This window comes from Rutilus rutilus (assembly GCF_951802725.1).
Source record: "Rutilus rutilus genome assembly, chromosome: 25".
Lineage (NCBI taxonomy): Eukaryota > Metazoa > Chordata > Actinopteri > Cypriniformes > Leuciscidae > Rutilus > Rutilus rutilus.
Window position 1 is genome coordinate 3,568,581 of NC_140229.1, and position 12,062 is coordinate 3,580,642.

The 12,062-nt window shown below is 38.2% G+C and overlaps 1 protein-coding gene across 1 annotated transcript; it reads left to right on the forward strand.

The window, feature by feature from the left end:
* Positions 1-8,172: 8,172 nt before the first annotated feature.
* ankrd34ba (ankyrin repeat domain 34Ba) lies at positions 8,173-10,046 on the forward strand (the record flags this gene model as incomplete). The annotated part of the gene is made up of 1 exon (XM_084399797.1): positions 8,173-10,046. The coding sequence occupies one exon, from the start codon at positions 8,173-8,175 to the stop codon at positions 9,808-9,810; it is 1,638 nt and encodes a 545-aa protein (XP_084255923.1). The 3' UTR covers positions 9,811-10,046.
* Positions 10,047-12,062: the final 2,016 nt, after the last annotated feature.

Here is a 12,062-nt window from a genome sequence, read left to right on the forward strand (position 1 = left end):
CAAAGGCAGAGCAGAACTAGGACACCGCGCGAGATTGAGACGCCTCACACTCACGATTTGACATATTCAGTGTAAGCCATCCGTTACGTTGGTCTTCTATGAGGAGGCAAGGGAAAACATTTGGGTGAGAAAATAATCGACAATACTAACAAATATTACAAACTCACTTTATAAAGCGAGTGTAATATCTGAACTCAATTTTTTAAGTGAGTTTGTGATATTTGAATACGCTATCTAACAATTAATTTTGAATAAATAAAAAATAAAAAAATCATAAACACTATGTGACACGATTTTAATAAATAACATGTTAATGTAAATTATTATATAAATAATAAAGGCCTGTTGGTTGCTTGTTGATTATATGTGGTAAATTGTGTTCCATTAACCCAAAAATTGTGTAAACCTCAATTGGAACAGGAACATAAATTAGATGTGAAAACTGTCTGAGAGAGGTTGAATATAAGAAAAAATAACAACACTCTTAAAAATAAAGGTACCAAAATGTGGTTTTCATTTTTAGTTCAACAAAAAACCTTTCAGTTCTTAAAATATATATATTTTTTTAGTTAAGAACATTTTAACAATCTAAAGAACATTTTGTGGAATGGAAAGTTTCCATTAATGTTAAAGGTTCTTCATGGAACGATCAATGGCAAACATAAAGACACTTTATTTTTAATAGTGAACTTGTGAACATAAATAAAGCAGAGCCTATGCCTACTGTGTATGTTCTGTTTTGGGTATTATATATATATTTGGGTATATGTATAAATGAGAAAGAGCATAAACTTTTAACCTCCAAATAGCCTTTGGGGTCAGGGAATGCTTTGGCAAGGGCAACCCTGTGGGATTATGGGGGATTAGTGGTTTGTCTGTCAATCCCAAATATAGCGGCATATTCATAAATCTCAAAAACAGGGAGAGTGTGGCAATCTGTTTGTGGATGTTCTGTTTCTAAACAAATGCAAATGGAATGAAGAATCAAGATCAAAGATTTATGGATTTTGAAAAGGGCATTTTCAGGCCAGATGTTCACAACCTGGGAACAAACATCCATTTTATTTGCACCACTAAACTGAAACTTCAACAATAGAGTGCAATGCAACGAAAAATGCATTTTGCTCTGCTACTTCTAGTGTTACTGTAAAACTATTTCTATTGCTTATTACCAAACACAAATTCTGTCAGTAACTGGGTTCTTCCCAAGAATTCAATTAAAACAAAAGTCTTTAAAAATTAAGGCATTATCATACAAACAAATGTGTTAAAAAAACCCTGCTCAGAGAGTGCCATCTTGTGGCATGTCTGAATCAATCGGTCACTTTAGTGGTGCTTGATAAACCAAGCATCGCCAGTACTATTGCTCATACTTATCTGAAAATCATAGAGACTTGAGGCTGGGCTCTATTGACACCCTATCAACCACCTAACATACTATCAATCACACTATCAACAGCATAGTAGCAACGTCCAAAACCCTCAGAACACCCTAGCAACTGCATACTGTAGGATATTGTGTGGATTGCACATGTATAATTTTGTACATCATCTGAAAAAAAAATAAAAATGTCATCTGAGCAGACATTGCCGACTGTTAATAGAGAAAAAGCATCACTAAATGTCACTCAGTTTAATGGAAGAAAAAAAAAAGTTGCACCTGATGTTCTTGAGTAGTTGCTATGACGATGGCTAAACAATTAGACTGTCCGCTGTGAAGCAGGTTCATGGTTTCTACTAACAGCAGACACATGTGCAATGTTACAGTTCCATGTGTGTAATAATCAAATAAAAAACACTCTATAGTATTCTATTCCGAACACAGCCAGTGCATGCACACACACACATACGCATACAATGCTTATATATATATAGAGAGAGAGAGAGTATACATGCATATATACACACTCACACACATACATATACTTTAGACAGCAGAACACTTAATATAATCACTGCTAAAGTTAATCACACTAAATAAATAAATAAATAAAGTCTCTTTTTTTTAATTTTTTTTATTTCTGAGATTACTGCATGGGGATAAACTGCTCAATTGCTGAAGTAATTAGCTGTGTAATCCAATGCGGTGAAGGTAATTTCACTAAGTACAACATCCTTGTTGATCCTGGAACAACATTTCAATCAATCTATCAGATTTGAAGGATAGTTACTTTGTTTTAGGCTTACAACAAGGGTTAGGTGCTTCTACACAAAACCCCTAGGCTGCGTTCCACTCCAAATTCTTATGCCCTTCACTCGCAAACTTCCCTCCGTCTCGTTCACTCGGATGTGCGTCATTGCTTACGTTGCACGAGTGCCCACTACTGGCGGAACTTGCGCAAAAGTTTTAAATGAGACGCACTAATAAGCCCTTGATCCCTTGGGCCCTATTTTAACGATCTAAGCGCATCTTCTAAAGCGCACAGCGCAAGTGCACTTAGGATGTGTCCAAATCCACTTTTGCTAGTTTAACGACGGGAAAAATGGTCGGCGCACTTGGTGCATGGTAGTTTTGACCCTATTCTCTTAATGAGTAATGGGTGTGTTTTGGGCATAACGTGCAATAAACCAATCAGAGTCTCATCTCCCATTCCCTTTAAATCCCAGTTGCGCTCGCACCATGGCAGATTCGCTATTTACATGGCCGAATTTGCAAGCGGAAGGAAAGGAGGAAACGGATCTGCTTGAGAACGAGGTTAAAGCATATACGGGACAAAGTGTATGTGCGTTGTGGACCCGCCTATAGGCGCATAAATAACAAACAAAAAATATTGCGGCATTGACTTTAGACCAGGGTTCAGTTGGTCAATGGCGCAGTCTATTTCAGTTGCCTCAAAATAGCAATGCGCCAGAACACACCTCGTTTTCAGACCAGCACACCTATGGGCGCACAGATGCATTTCCTATTTAAACAACGTGGTATAGGACGTGAAAATGATAACTGCGTCAGGCTGAAACTAGCAAAACACACTTGTGTCGCGGCTGGCGCCACATTGCGCCGGGTGTATGATGGGGCCCTTGGAATTCACTATGGAGCTGGTTTATTATTTAAACCCCTTTTTTACTTATGATTTTTTTTTTATTCTATATGCATATAAGTTGTAGGAGAAAATATGTAAAATCCTATAGGTATATGAGCTGTTGGAGGGAAGTAAAATTACACAAATGAAAAAAAAAAAAAAATCAATAGTATAAACTTTTACTGTGAAGATAAGGTAGCTAACAAGTATTATGCAATTAAATCTCAACATAATCAATATATTATGCACTATTATGCAATTAATTATTAACCTTTAATTAATTATTAACTAATTAACTTCCCTCATCCACTTCACAAAGTGGAACAAACTTCAAAATGGCGGTAGGGATTTCCCAAAGAGGAAGTGCTTAGGGAAGTTTGTGAGTGGTGTTTAAAACATAGACAGTATATAAACGGTTTAAAAGTGGAGTGTCAGCCCTGTTACTTATGCTTATCTGTCTATGATGCTTATGAGTAGGAGAAAGTGTAACGCGCAATATGGCGGAATAAGTCCCAGCTTCAAAGAAAAGAGCCAATCGCCGATGAGTAAAGTCATTGCGTCACTACAGCTGCCGTTAGAAGCTCCGGTTCCTGAGACGCGCGCTTAGGACTGCGTATTAGCTCAGACCAGCCTGAAAAATGCAGTTTTTTGTCATGATTCGAGCGTTTAGAAACAAAAATTATGAGACAGTTGTTGTCAGATTGCGTATGTGATTTCAAATATGAAATTTAATTGTCAGCTTGGCGAACTGTTTTGGACAATTTGATGTTTCCCCATTTAAAGAGATAGGAGCTTCACTTGCATGCCCGAGAGCCGTTTCAAAGATGGCTACCGTGTGAAATTACTTGTCTTTTAAACGTGTCTTTGCGTCTAGCCCTATTTTTTACAGTCTATGGTCTAGCCTCAATGCTCCATTCACACTAACTTGGGATAAAGTTTTTTTTTTTTTTTAAACAATTGTTCTCAAAAGCATACAAATGTTACGCCTGCAGGAAAAATAAATGTTAGTTATGATTAATAAAAAACTCCCTTCACAATGTTAATCCAGGAACATGTCAAAATCACAGCGACCAATCAAATCCACTCAGTCGGCATGGAAGTTCACAGAAGTTCACAGCTCTCAGTTCACAGAGAGTTTAGTCAAACCTGTGAGTGCACAAGACATACGCAGCGGTTCTTTATTTCACTGGTTGTCATGGAGATAGCATTGCTTAAGTGGACTGAATCTACGCCATCTCACCTTCCAATCAACCTGACGACAGTTCTTTTCACAAATGTAAAGTAGCCTAGCTACTATTTCAGACCGAGTACAGATGTATACACACCATTATATCTAAGGTATGATGGAAAAAAGACAGGAAATACAGCTGTCCTCTAACAAGATGGGGTTTTTTTTTTTGCCTCCTGTTTGGTAGAAGCATTGAAAAGCATTTTATGTGTGGCTGCTAGAATGATAAAGTGTCTCTTACAGAAACTCAGGGTCTCTACAGTGAAGCGATACTTAAACAAAAAACAGCAGCAGCATCACTTTTATACAAGAGTTAATCTCATGAAACCGGTTGGGTAACATTCATCCCAAAATTAAAAATAACTAATTAGCCTATATTTTACATTATGGTTTGCATTAAGAAAATTAAGCACATTTGCATTATTATATCAGAAATTTGGATTTTTTTTTTTATTTTTATAACAATAGAGCAAATTTTTCCTTGAAAGTCTCATTATGGTAATATTTATACATCAGGTTTAATTTACTGCCTTTAATATATTTTTATATAAATAAAATAGAAAACATTGTACAAATTGCAAAATTACTGTATTCATTAGAATAACCATTAAGAATGAGAATTTAAACCACCAGATGCATTATGATAATTACAGACAGACAGACAGACAGACAGATAGATAGATAGATAGATAGATAGATAGATAGATAGATAGATAGATAGATAGATAGATAGATAGACAGACAGACAGATAGATAGACAGATGAGAGATAGACAGATAAATACAGACAAGATAGATAGATATATAGAGATAGATAGATGAGAGATAGATAGACAGATAGATAGATAGATAGATAGATAGACAGACAAGACAGACAGATAGATGAGAGATAGATAAGACAGATAAATAGACAGACAAGACAGATAGATAGATAGATATAGATAGATAGATAGATGAGAGATAGATAGATAGATAGACAGACAGACAGATAGACAGACAGACAGACAGATGGATGAAGTTCACTCTTGTGTGGCCCCTCAAAATCGTACAAAATTGCTCGCTTAAATCGTTTCTAAATCCCTCTCTCAATCCTGAAAGGGTTCAAATGTGTATCTGAAGTTCTTGAGAATCAAGGTTATTTTCAGTCTTGATGTTTTCCTGCTTTTCTCTCTCTCTCTCTCTCTCTCTCTCTCTCTCTCTCTCCCTCCCTGCCCGTTTCTCCTCTCAGCATGTGAATAATGTGAACACCTCTCATTGTCGCTTAGATCTGATCAGCGTCATGCCTGCAACACAAGTGCGCTCAAACGCATTTACACTACAGACAGACAGGCATCTGTGACACAACTGACTTCAGCCTCTATCCGGAGCGCTCGAAATCTCGGCTTGAGATCATACGGTAAGAACACATTTTTATACCTTTGCATTAAGTATTTGAAATCAAGTAGTATTTGACATCAATCAATGAAACAAGCAGCTTCTGATAAATACACCTTTCATATGCAAACTGAAGGTAGACACAGAGAACATGTTCGTCCAAACAAAGTTGATGGCACTGAATGAGGTTTGCTTAATGCATGCTTGGATCTATTTTCATTTGCTTCAGTGGTTAAGTTGAAGCAGTGAGAACATTCAGTGCCTTGATTATAATAGAAACACTTTGCAACCTCTTCAAAATCTCAAGTGCATACTGAATTATGCTGTTTCATATACCATCTTTCCATGTACATTACAAAGACTTGTAATGCCAAAAATGACAATTTGTTTGCTCTTTTAATTTACACTGAAACGCAGAACAGCTGGACAGGATTTTCAAATGCCACTTTACTCTGTCTATGTGCAACTCACAAGTGGAGCTTCTCGACCCGCTCCCAGTAGAGCTGAGCAGAACATCGCTGACACGGTACAATCACGCTACGCAAAAGCAATCGTCATTTCCTCCATGGTAACAGTGTTCAAGATGCTCATGACAACTTGCTCAAACCTTGTTTTCACATAAAGCAAATGCACAATGGTACTTGGTTCCACTGACAGAGTTGTTGCTTTGATTTTAACATCACGCGAACGTGATTATAATCGGCATGAATTTATATTGAGAGATTTGAGACTTCATTACATCCACTGAAAAGGACAGTCGTTGGAGAGGCAAAGCAAAGCATTGCATTTTGGTGGAAGATTGTAAGAATACAGACATTTATTTCAAAGATCATCTATATTAATCACACACACAAATGACTTTTACACACCAACACCAGGAATGATTTTGATTTCATGTTGCATTTTGGGGAATTTTTTTTATAATAACGTGCACTAATAAATCATAAACAATAACTGTGCCTTAATACATTTTCATTTTGATATCATGTTGACTGAAAAATGTATATAAAAAGGACTTGCAGTTGAGAAGCATGGAAGCTGTACTGATGTCTGGAAGTGATTGTTTTCAACACTGTGATTCACACAAGGCCAGATTCTGAGAATAGTTTGCAAACGCAAAACAAATTATAAATGGTTTAAGCAAAACTAAGATGTAGGACGAAGCTTATAGAGTACAGCATCTATATACTCTCTTTACATCAGCACCACTAACGGTCTCTCTAATTGACTTTAAGGGAATGAAAGGACACTTGATAAACCCCAATCAGAGGGATGATGTTCTGCAGGCTCTGAGAAAGTAACACCAAGGACAGCAAACACAATGGCCTTTAGAAAGATTGCAGTTGCTGAAGAAAGCGTGAGGGAGGCTGAGCTCTGCGCTCATGCTGAAAAGGACAGGCACCGTAAAGAATGTTGTCTGGCGGTAATGGCAAACAATAAAGCCAAGGTCTCTGCTTCGGTTTATTGAATTTAGCTTTTCACAAAAAAAATAAAAAAAAAGTACCGGAGCTGTAATTCTACAGAACGAGAGCTTGTTGCCGAGCAAGGCTGGATTATAAAACGCAGCGAAGCGGAAAGTGCATTTGGCTCCATTTTATTATTTTGCAGCATTTGTGTGCAACCAAATCAACCTAATAATGAGCAGTCCACAATATAACAACTCAAAACTACTCATTTAGTACATGTGCCATAAGAAGAGCTTTTCAAATGGAAAGTGTTATACTGTATCATATTTGATATGCAAATTTATAAGGCCTCTAAATTATCAATATGGCCAAAAAGTTACTGAAATACTCGCACACATCTACTTACATGCCTTCTGTTGTCTGATTGATAGTTTATACTAATATTTTTTTTTTAGCAAGTAAAATGCCTTTTCGACTATTTGTAAAATGTCCACCTTCAGCTTATGGCTTTTTTGCTGTGCAAAATGAAGAATGACTTGTATATTATTAGTAATATTTCAAGATGAACATTTACTGATCTGAAACAACTAAGGTTTGATTATCCATAGCTCATATTCTAGAAATGTGAGTATCAAATATGATCCATCAGACTTTTGAGGACTTTTTTTATTTGTTGATCTCTCACTCACCATTGTGTTGAAGTGCATTATATGTTTTAAAACTAGAGAGCATTTAAATATCATCTTTATCATCGGACATTATTGGGAGATACAGAGTGACGAGATGACTTATACTGTTAAAAAGATTTACATCACAAGATATCAGAATTTCATATTAATGTCAGCAACTGCATTTAGATTATTATTCAGTTTCCAGAGTTTGGGTCTCTGAATAAAACGTGTTTTTTCCTTCATATTCTCACTGTCATGCACTACTATATGAGTCTTTAAAGCCTGATATATGATACTCAACAACAACAATATTTTGGGATTGTTTCATATTTTATCTAAAGGTTCAATAAACTGAATAAAATTCATATTCTTCTTGTTATATGCTTTCCCTGGCTAATCTGGTTCCCCTCTTCACAGGTTTGTCATGGCAGCATCCGTGATCCGCAGGTGTGAGTCGCAGTGAAAGAGGTGAAGATGGAAAGTCCACAAGTGGTTGACAGCAACTCCTTGCTTAAGGCTGTCTACTTAAGTCGTCTCCGTCTGACACGGCTACTCCTGGAAGGCGGCGCTTACATAAACGAGAGCAACGAGTGTGGCGAAACGCCCCTGATGATCGCCTGCAGGAGCAGGTATACGGACCACCTAAGTGTTTCCAAGGTTAAAATGGTGGGGTACCTACTTGAAAGTGGCGCTGACCCGAACATCCAGGATAAAAGTGGGAAGACTGCTTTAATGCACGCCTGCTTGGAGCAAGCTGGTTCTGAGGTGGTGGCGTTGCTCTTGGGTAGCGGCGCGGATCCATGTCTTGAGGACCACACTGGTTCTTCGGCTCTGATATACGCCATCAATGCAAACGATGAAGAAACTCTTAAAATGTTGATAGATGCATGCAAAGCCAGAGGAAAAGAAGTTATCATCATCACCCCTGATAAACTTGCATGTGGAAGGCAAATGGCAAAACAGTACCTATCCATTCCTCCACTTGCAATGGTGGAACAATGGGACAATCAAAACTCCACCATCGTTCCCTGTGCGTCTCCATCTGATATTCTCCTCAGTACATCTCCACATGGGACTCTTTCCTCTAGTCCCACAGAGCATATGTTTTCCTTTCAGGACTTACAAAGCATGACGAATTCGCAGCCGACCTCTCCATCCCACCAGGCTCCCCTGGTGCACAGTCGAGTCAGCAAACTCCACAATCTCCAAAGATTACACTCCGAGCCTTGGCTGAAAATCCCGCCGTCTCTTCTGGCCCAACAGTACGCCAAAGCCACCTCGGCCACGGAGGAACTCCCGGACATCACGCTCGAAGAGGAGTTAACTTTCAAAATGAAGAGATTGGCTTTCGGTAATACACCACTATCGCGACATTCCAGTGTTGATTTGAAAGAAGCCAACTGTTTGAGTCAAACTCTGAGTCGAGGAAGCAACTGTGAAGGTCTAAGACCGGAAGGAGCACTGTGCCGAAACATGTCCTTTGATAGCTTATCGTCCTTACACTCTTTATCCCATCCCAATCTTCATTGCAAAAGCAGCGTGGAAGCTTCCCCGGCTGATCCGGGCAAATCCCTGCCAAATTTGGCCGTATCCAGTCTCCGCAACATCATCCAGAGAAGGCAACTAGGAATGGACCACTACAGCTCGGACTCTCAACTATCAGTGAGGCTTGCCAACTCACCAGAAGACCGTAAAGGACATCTGGAGAAGAGAAAGCTTGCTAACTCACGCTCTCCTACTTTGGTAGGCTCCAGGGAGTCTCTTGAGAACGCTTCGTTGACGCACCTGCACAGGAGGAATCCAATTAGCTACGAGCGTCGGGGCTCTGGGGCGCTTTTGGATCCCATCTCCCATCCTCGAGCTGGTTTCCTCCCTCCTCTGAACCAGCATGCTCTGATCCCAAACATCACTGGAAGCGTAAATTCAAGCAGCATTGGCTCCAGCAACAAAGCAGTTTGCGGCGTAGCGGCAGGGACGAAGCCTTGCATGCCCTCGGCTCCTGCAGGTTTTCCTAAGGATCTCAAGACTAGGAGGATGCTGATCAGAAGACACTCCATGCAAACTGAGCAGCTCAAGCGGGTTGGTGACTTCACAGAGATTTTTGGACACTGAATGGTTGCTATTATTACTAAACAGTTTGACAGTAAGGCACCAATTTGCACTGACAATAATTCCTTGCTGGTTGCTGAAACTGAACTAATATAATCTGGCGTCTAAGCTAAAATGAACAATTTCAACAGTGCATCCTTAAAGGGATACTTCACCGATTAGCATTAAGCTTTGTATCAGTAGAAACCCGGTAGTATTCTCGAATGGCCGTGCTTCCCTCCCTCATGTCCCCCTGAGACGAGAGATTTCTGTATTGTGTGTCTGGAAAAAAAAACTCTGATGACGCAAAAATCGTCATTTATCTTCATCAGAGGCTCTTTTGTCCAGAGGCGAGAGACTCCAGCCAGTAGGAGGAGCTCGTCCCGCATGTCTTCAACCCGCCCATAGGGGGATCTCACGATAAAACGCCGTCTTTTCAGTTTCGAGTCGACTAGTAGCCTAGCTGTATCATTTCTCCCGATACTGCCCTCTGTAACCGGTAGGCGTGGCTTGGGCGTGGCCTCGTAGGGCAGCGAAGCAAGTGCATTCTGGGAGTTGTTGTCTTTTATCCACATGAGCCAAAAATACATTTTCCAGCTTTTCTCAGTCTAGAAAGGCACCAACTTCTAAAATAATTTCACATTTCTACTACATAAATGACCCGATTTAAATACACATTCATCTTTCCAGCGGTGAAATATCCCTTTAAGGTGCGGTCACATGTACCGTTGCTCAGCAAAATCAAGGAATTACAATAAAAATCTAACCAATCGAATCGGAAAGATTTCCCCTCTTAGATTTTGATCGTATTTAAGTTGTTAACACAAATCGGCCGTTCTGACCAACAGAAAGCTGCTTGGTTTGCAAGTGACTACTGTGTGAGCAGTGCTATGCTATTGACAACGGACCTTTTTGTTGCCCATGAAATGTCACTAATGTGACCGGCACCCTACAGTTAAAGACAATTTAACAGAAATGAATGGTTAAGAATGTGGCTAGTGCTTCAATGTCTAAGAAAACAGGATACAAATGATATGTAGGTTTGAAATAAACAATTCAACGGTGGTTGAGGCATTAATGGCATAGAAAATCAGCTTGTCAACATACAAATTCATCCGTAATACATTTGAGTCATTGTGTATAGAACATACTTTTGCTTGTGTATTGTTTGATGCTCACAATGTCTTTAAAAAAACACAATCAATGCAACAGAATTGTATATTGTGAGCAGTAAATGTGCAGATAATCACTCGTCCATTTGGAAAATCTCAATTTATCTAAACGACAAAACAAAAAGGATGTTAGAAATACATGTCATAAATGAGCACGAGACGATGAATTTGCATATTTATCAAAATTTTATTCTACATGAGATACATATTAGAAATGAATGTTGTCTTGAAGAACATCCTTAGGTCCCATACCAGATAATTAATCAAATAAATCTGGTTTTCATGAATAAATAGATATACATTATGCAAACTGGTACATCTTAATAGCTTTTTGTAAAGCATAAAAAATACTTTAATTGTGATGATTTAATTAATCAGTAACAGTGAGAAAATAATTTAACTCCCAAAGTATTCCACAAAGCACGAATATAAGTGAGAAGATGTGAGATATGTCTAAAATGCTCGGCTCATTTCAGACATTTAATCTCAATCCTTCTATAACAATCATCTGTATCTTAAGAATATTTGTATTTGGTTTGTGACAGAATAATAGAAGCCTTCAGATTATTTAAATATACAAGTCAATATATCAAATAAACGTATTCATCACTGTTTATGTTGTGTACTATTAATAAAAATGAAATAAAAAATAAGGAACAATCACTCGTCTTGTATTTTCATTTCACCAATCACAGTAAAAGTGCATTTTGCAAATTAATAAATTTAGATTTTTGTTCAGATGCAGCTTTTAAAAAATGAATGATTTCAGAAACTTGGCATGAACATAATCTTAATTCATAATTTATGTTTTGCAGGTTTAAGATATATTTTAAGATTAATGTAAAACTGCAGGACCAAAGTCTAGTGAACAGAGGAATAAAGGTTATTGCATTTATAAAATGGCTGCTTAATTCAGAAACATCATCCAGAATAATTTATAAGGAAATGAGATTCTTCAATCTGTCAGACTCGTTAAAAGTGACAGATACTTTATCTCGTCTGTTGTATAGTGAGAACCAGTGCTTAATTTGTAAATCATAAGGTGCCGGAATAATAAAAAAAAATAACATGCCATGTACTCAAATCCCTATTTAGGCTACTCAC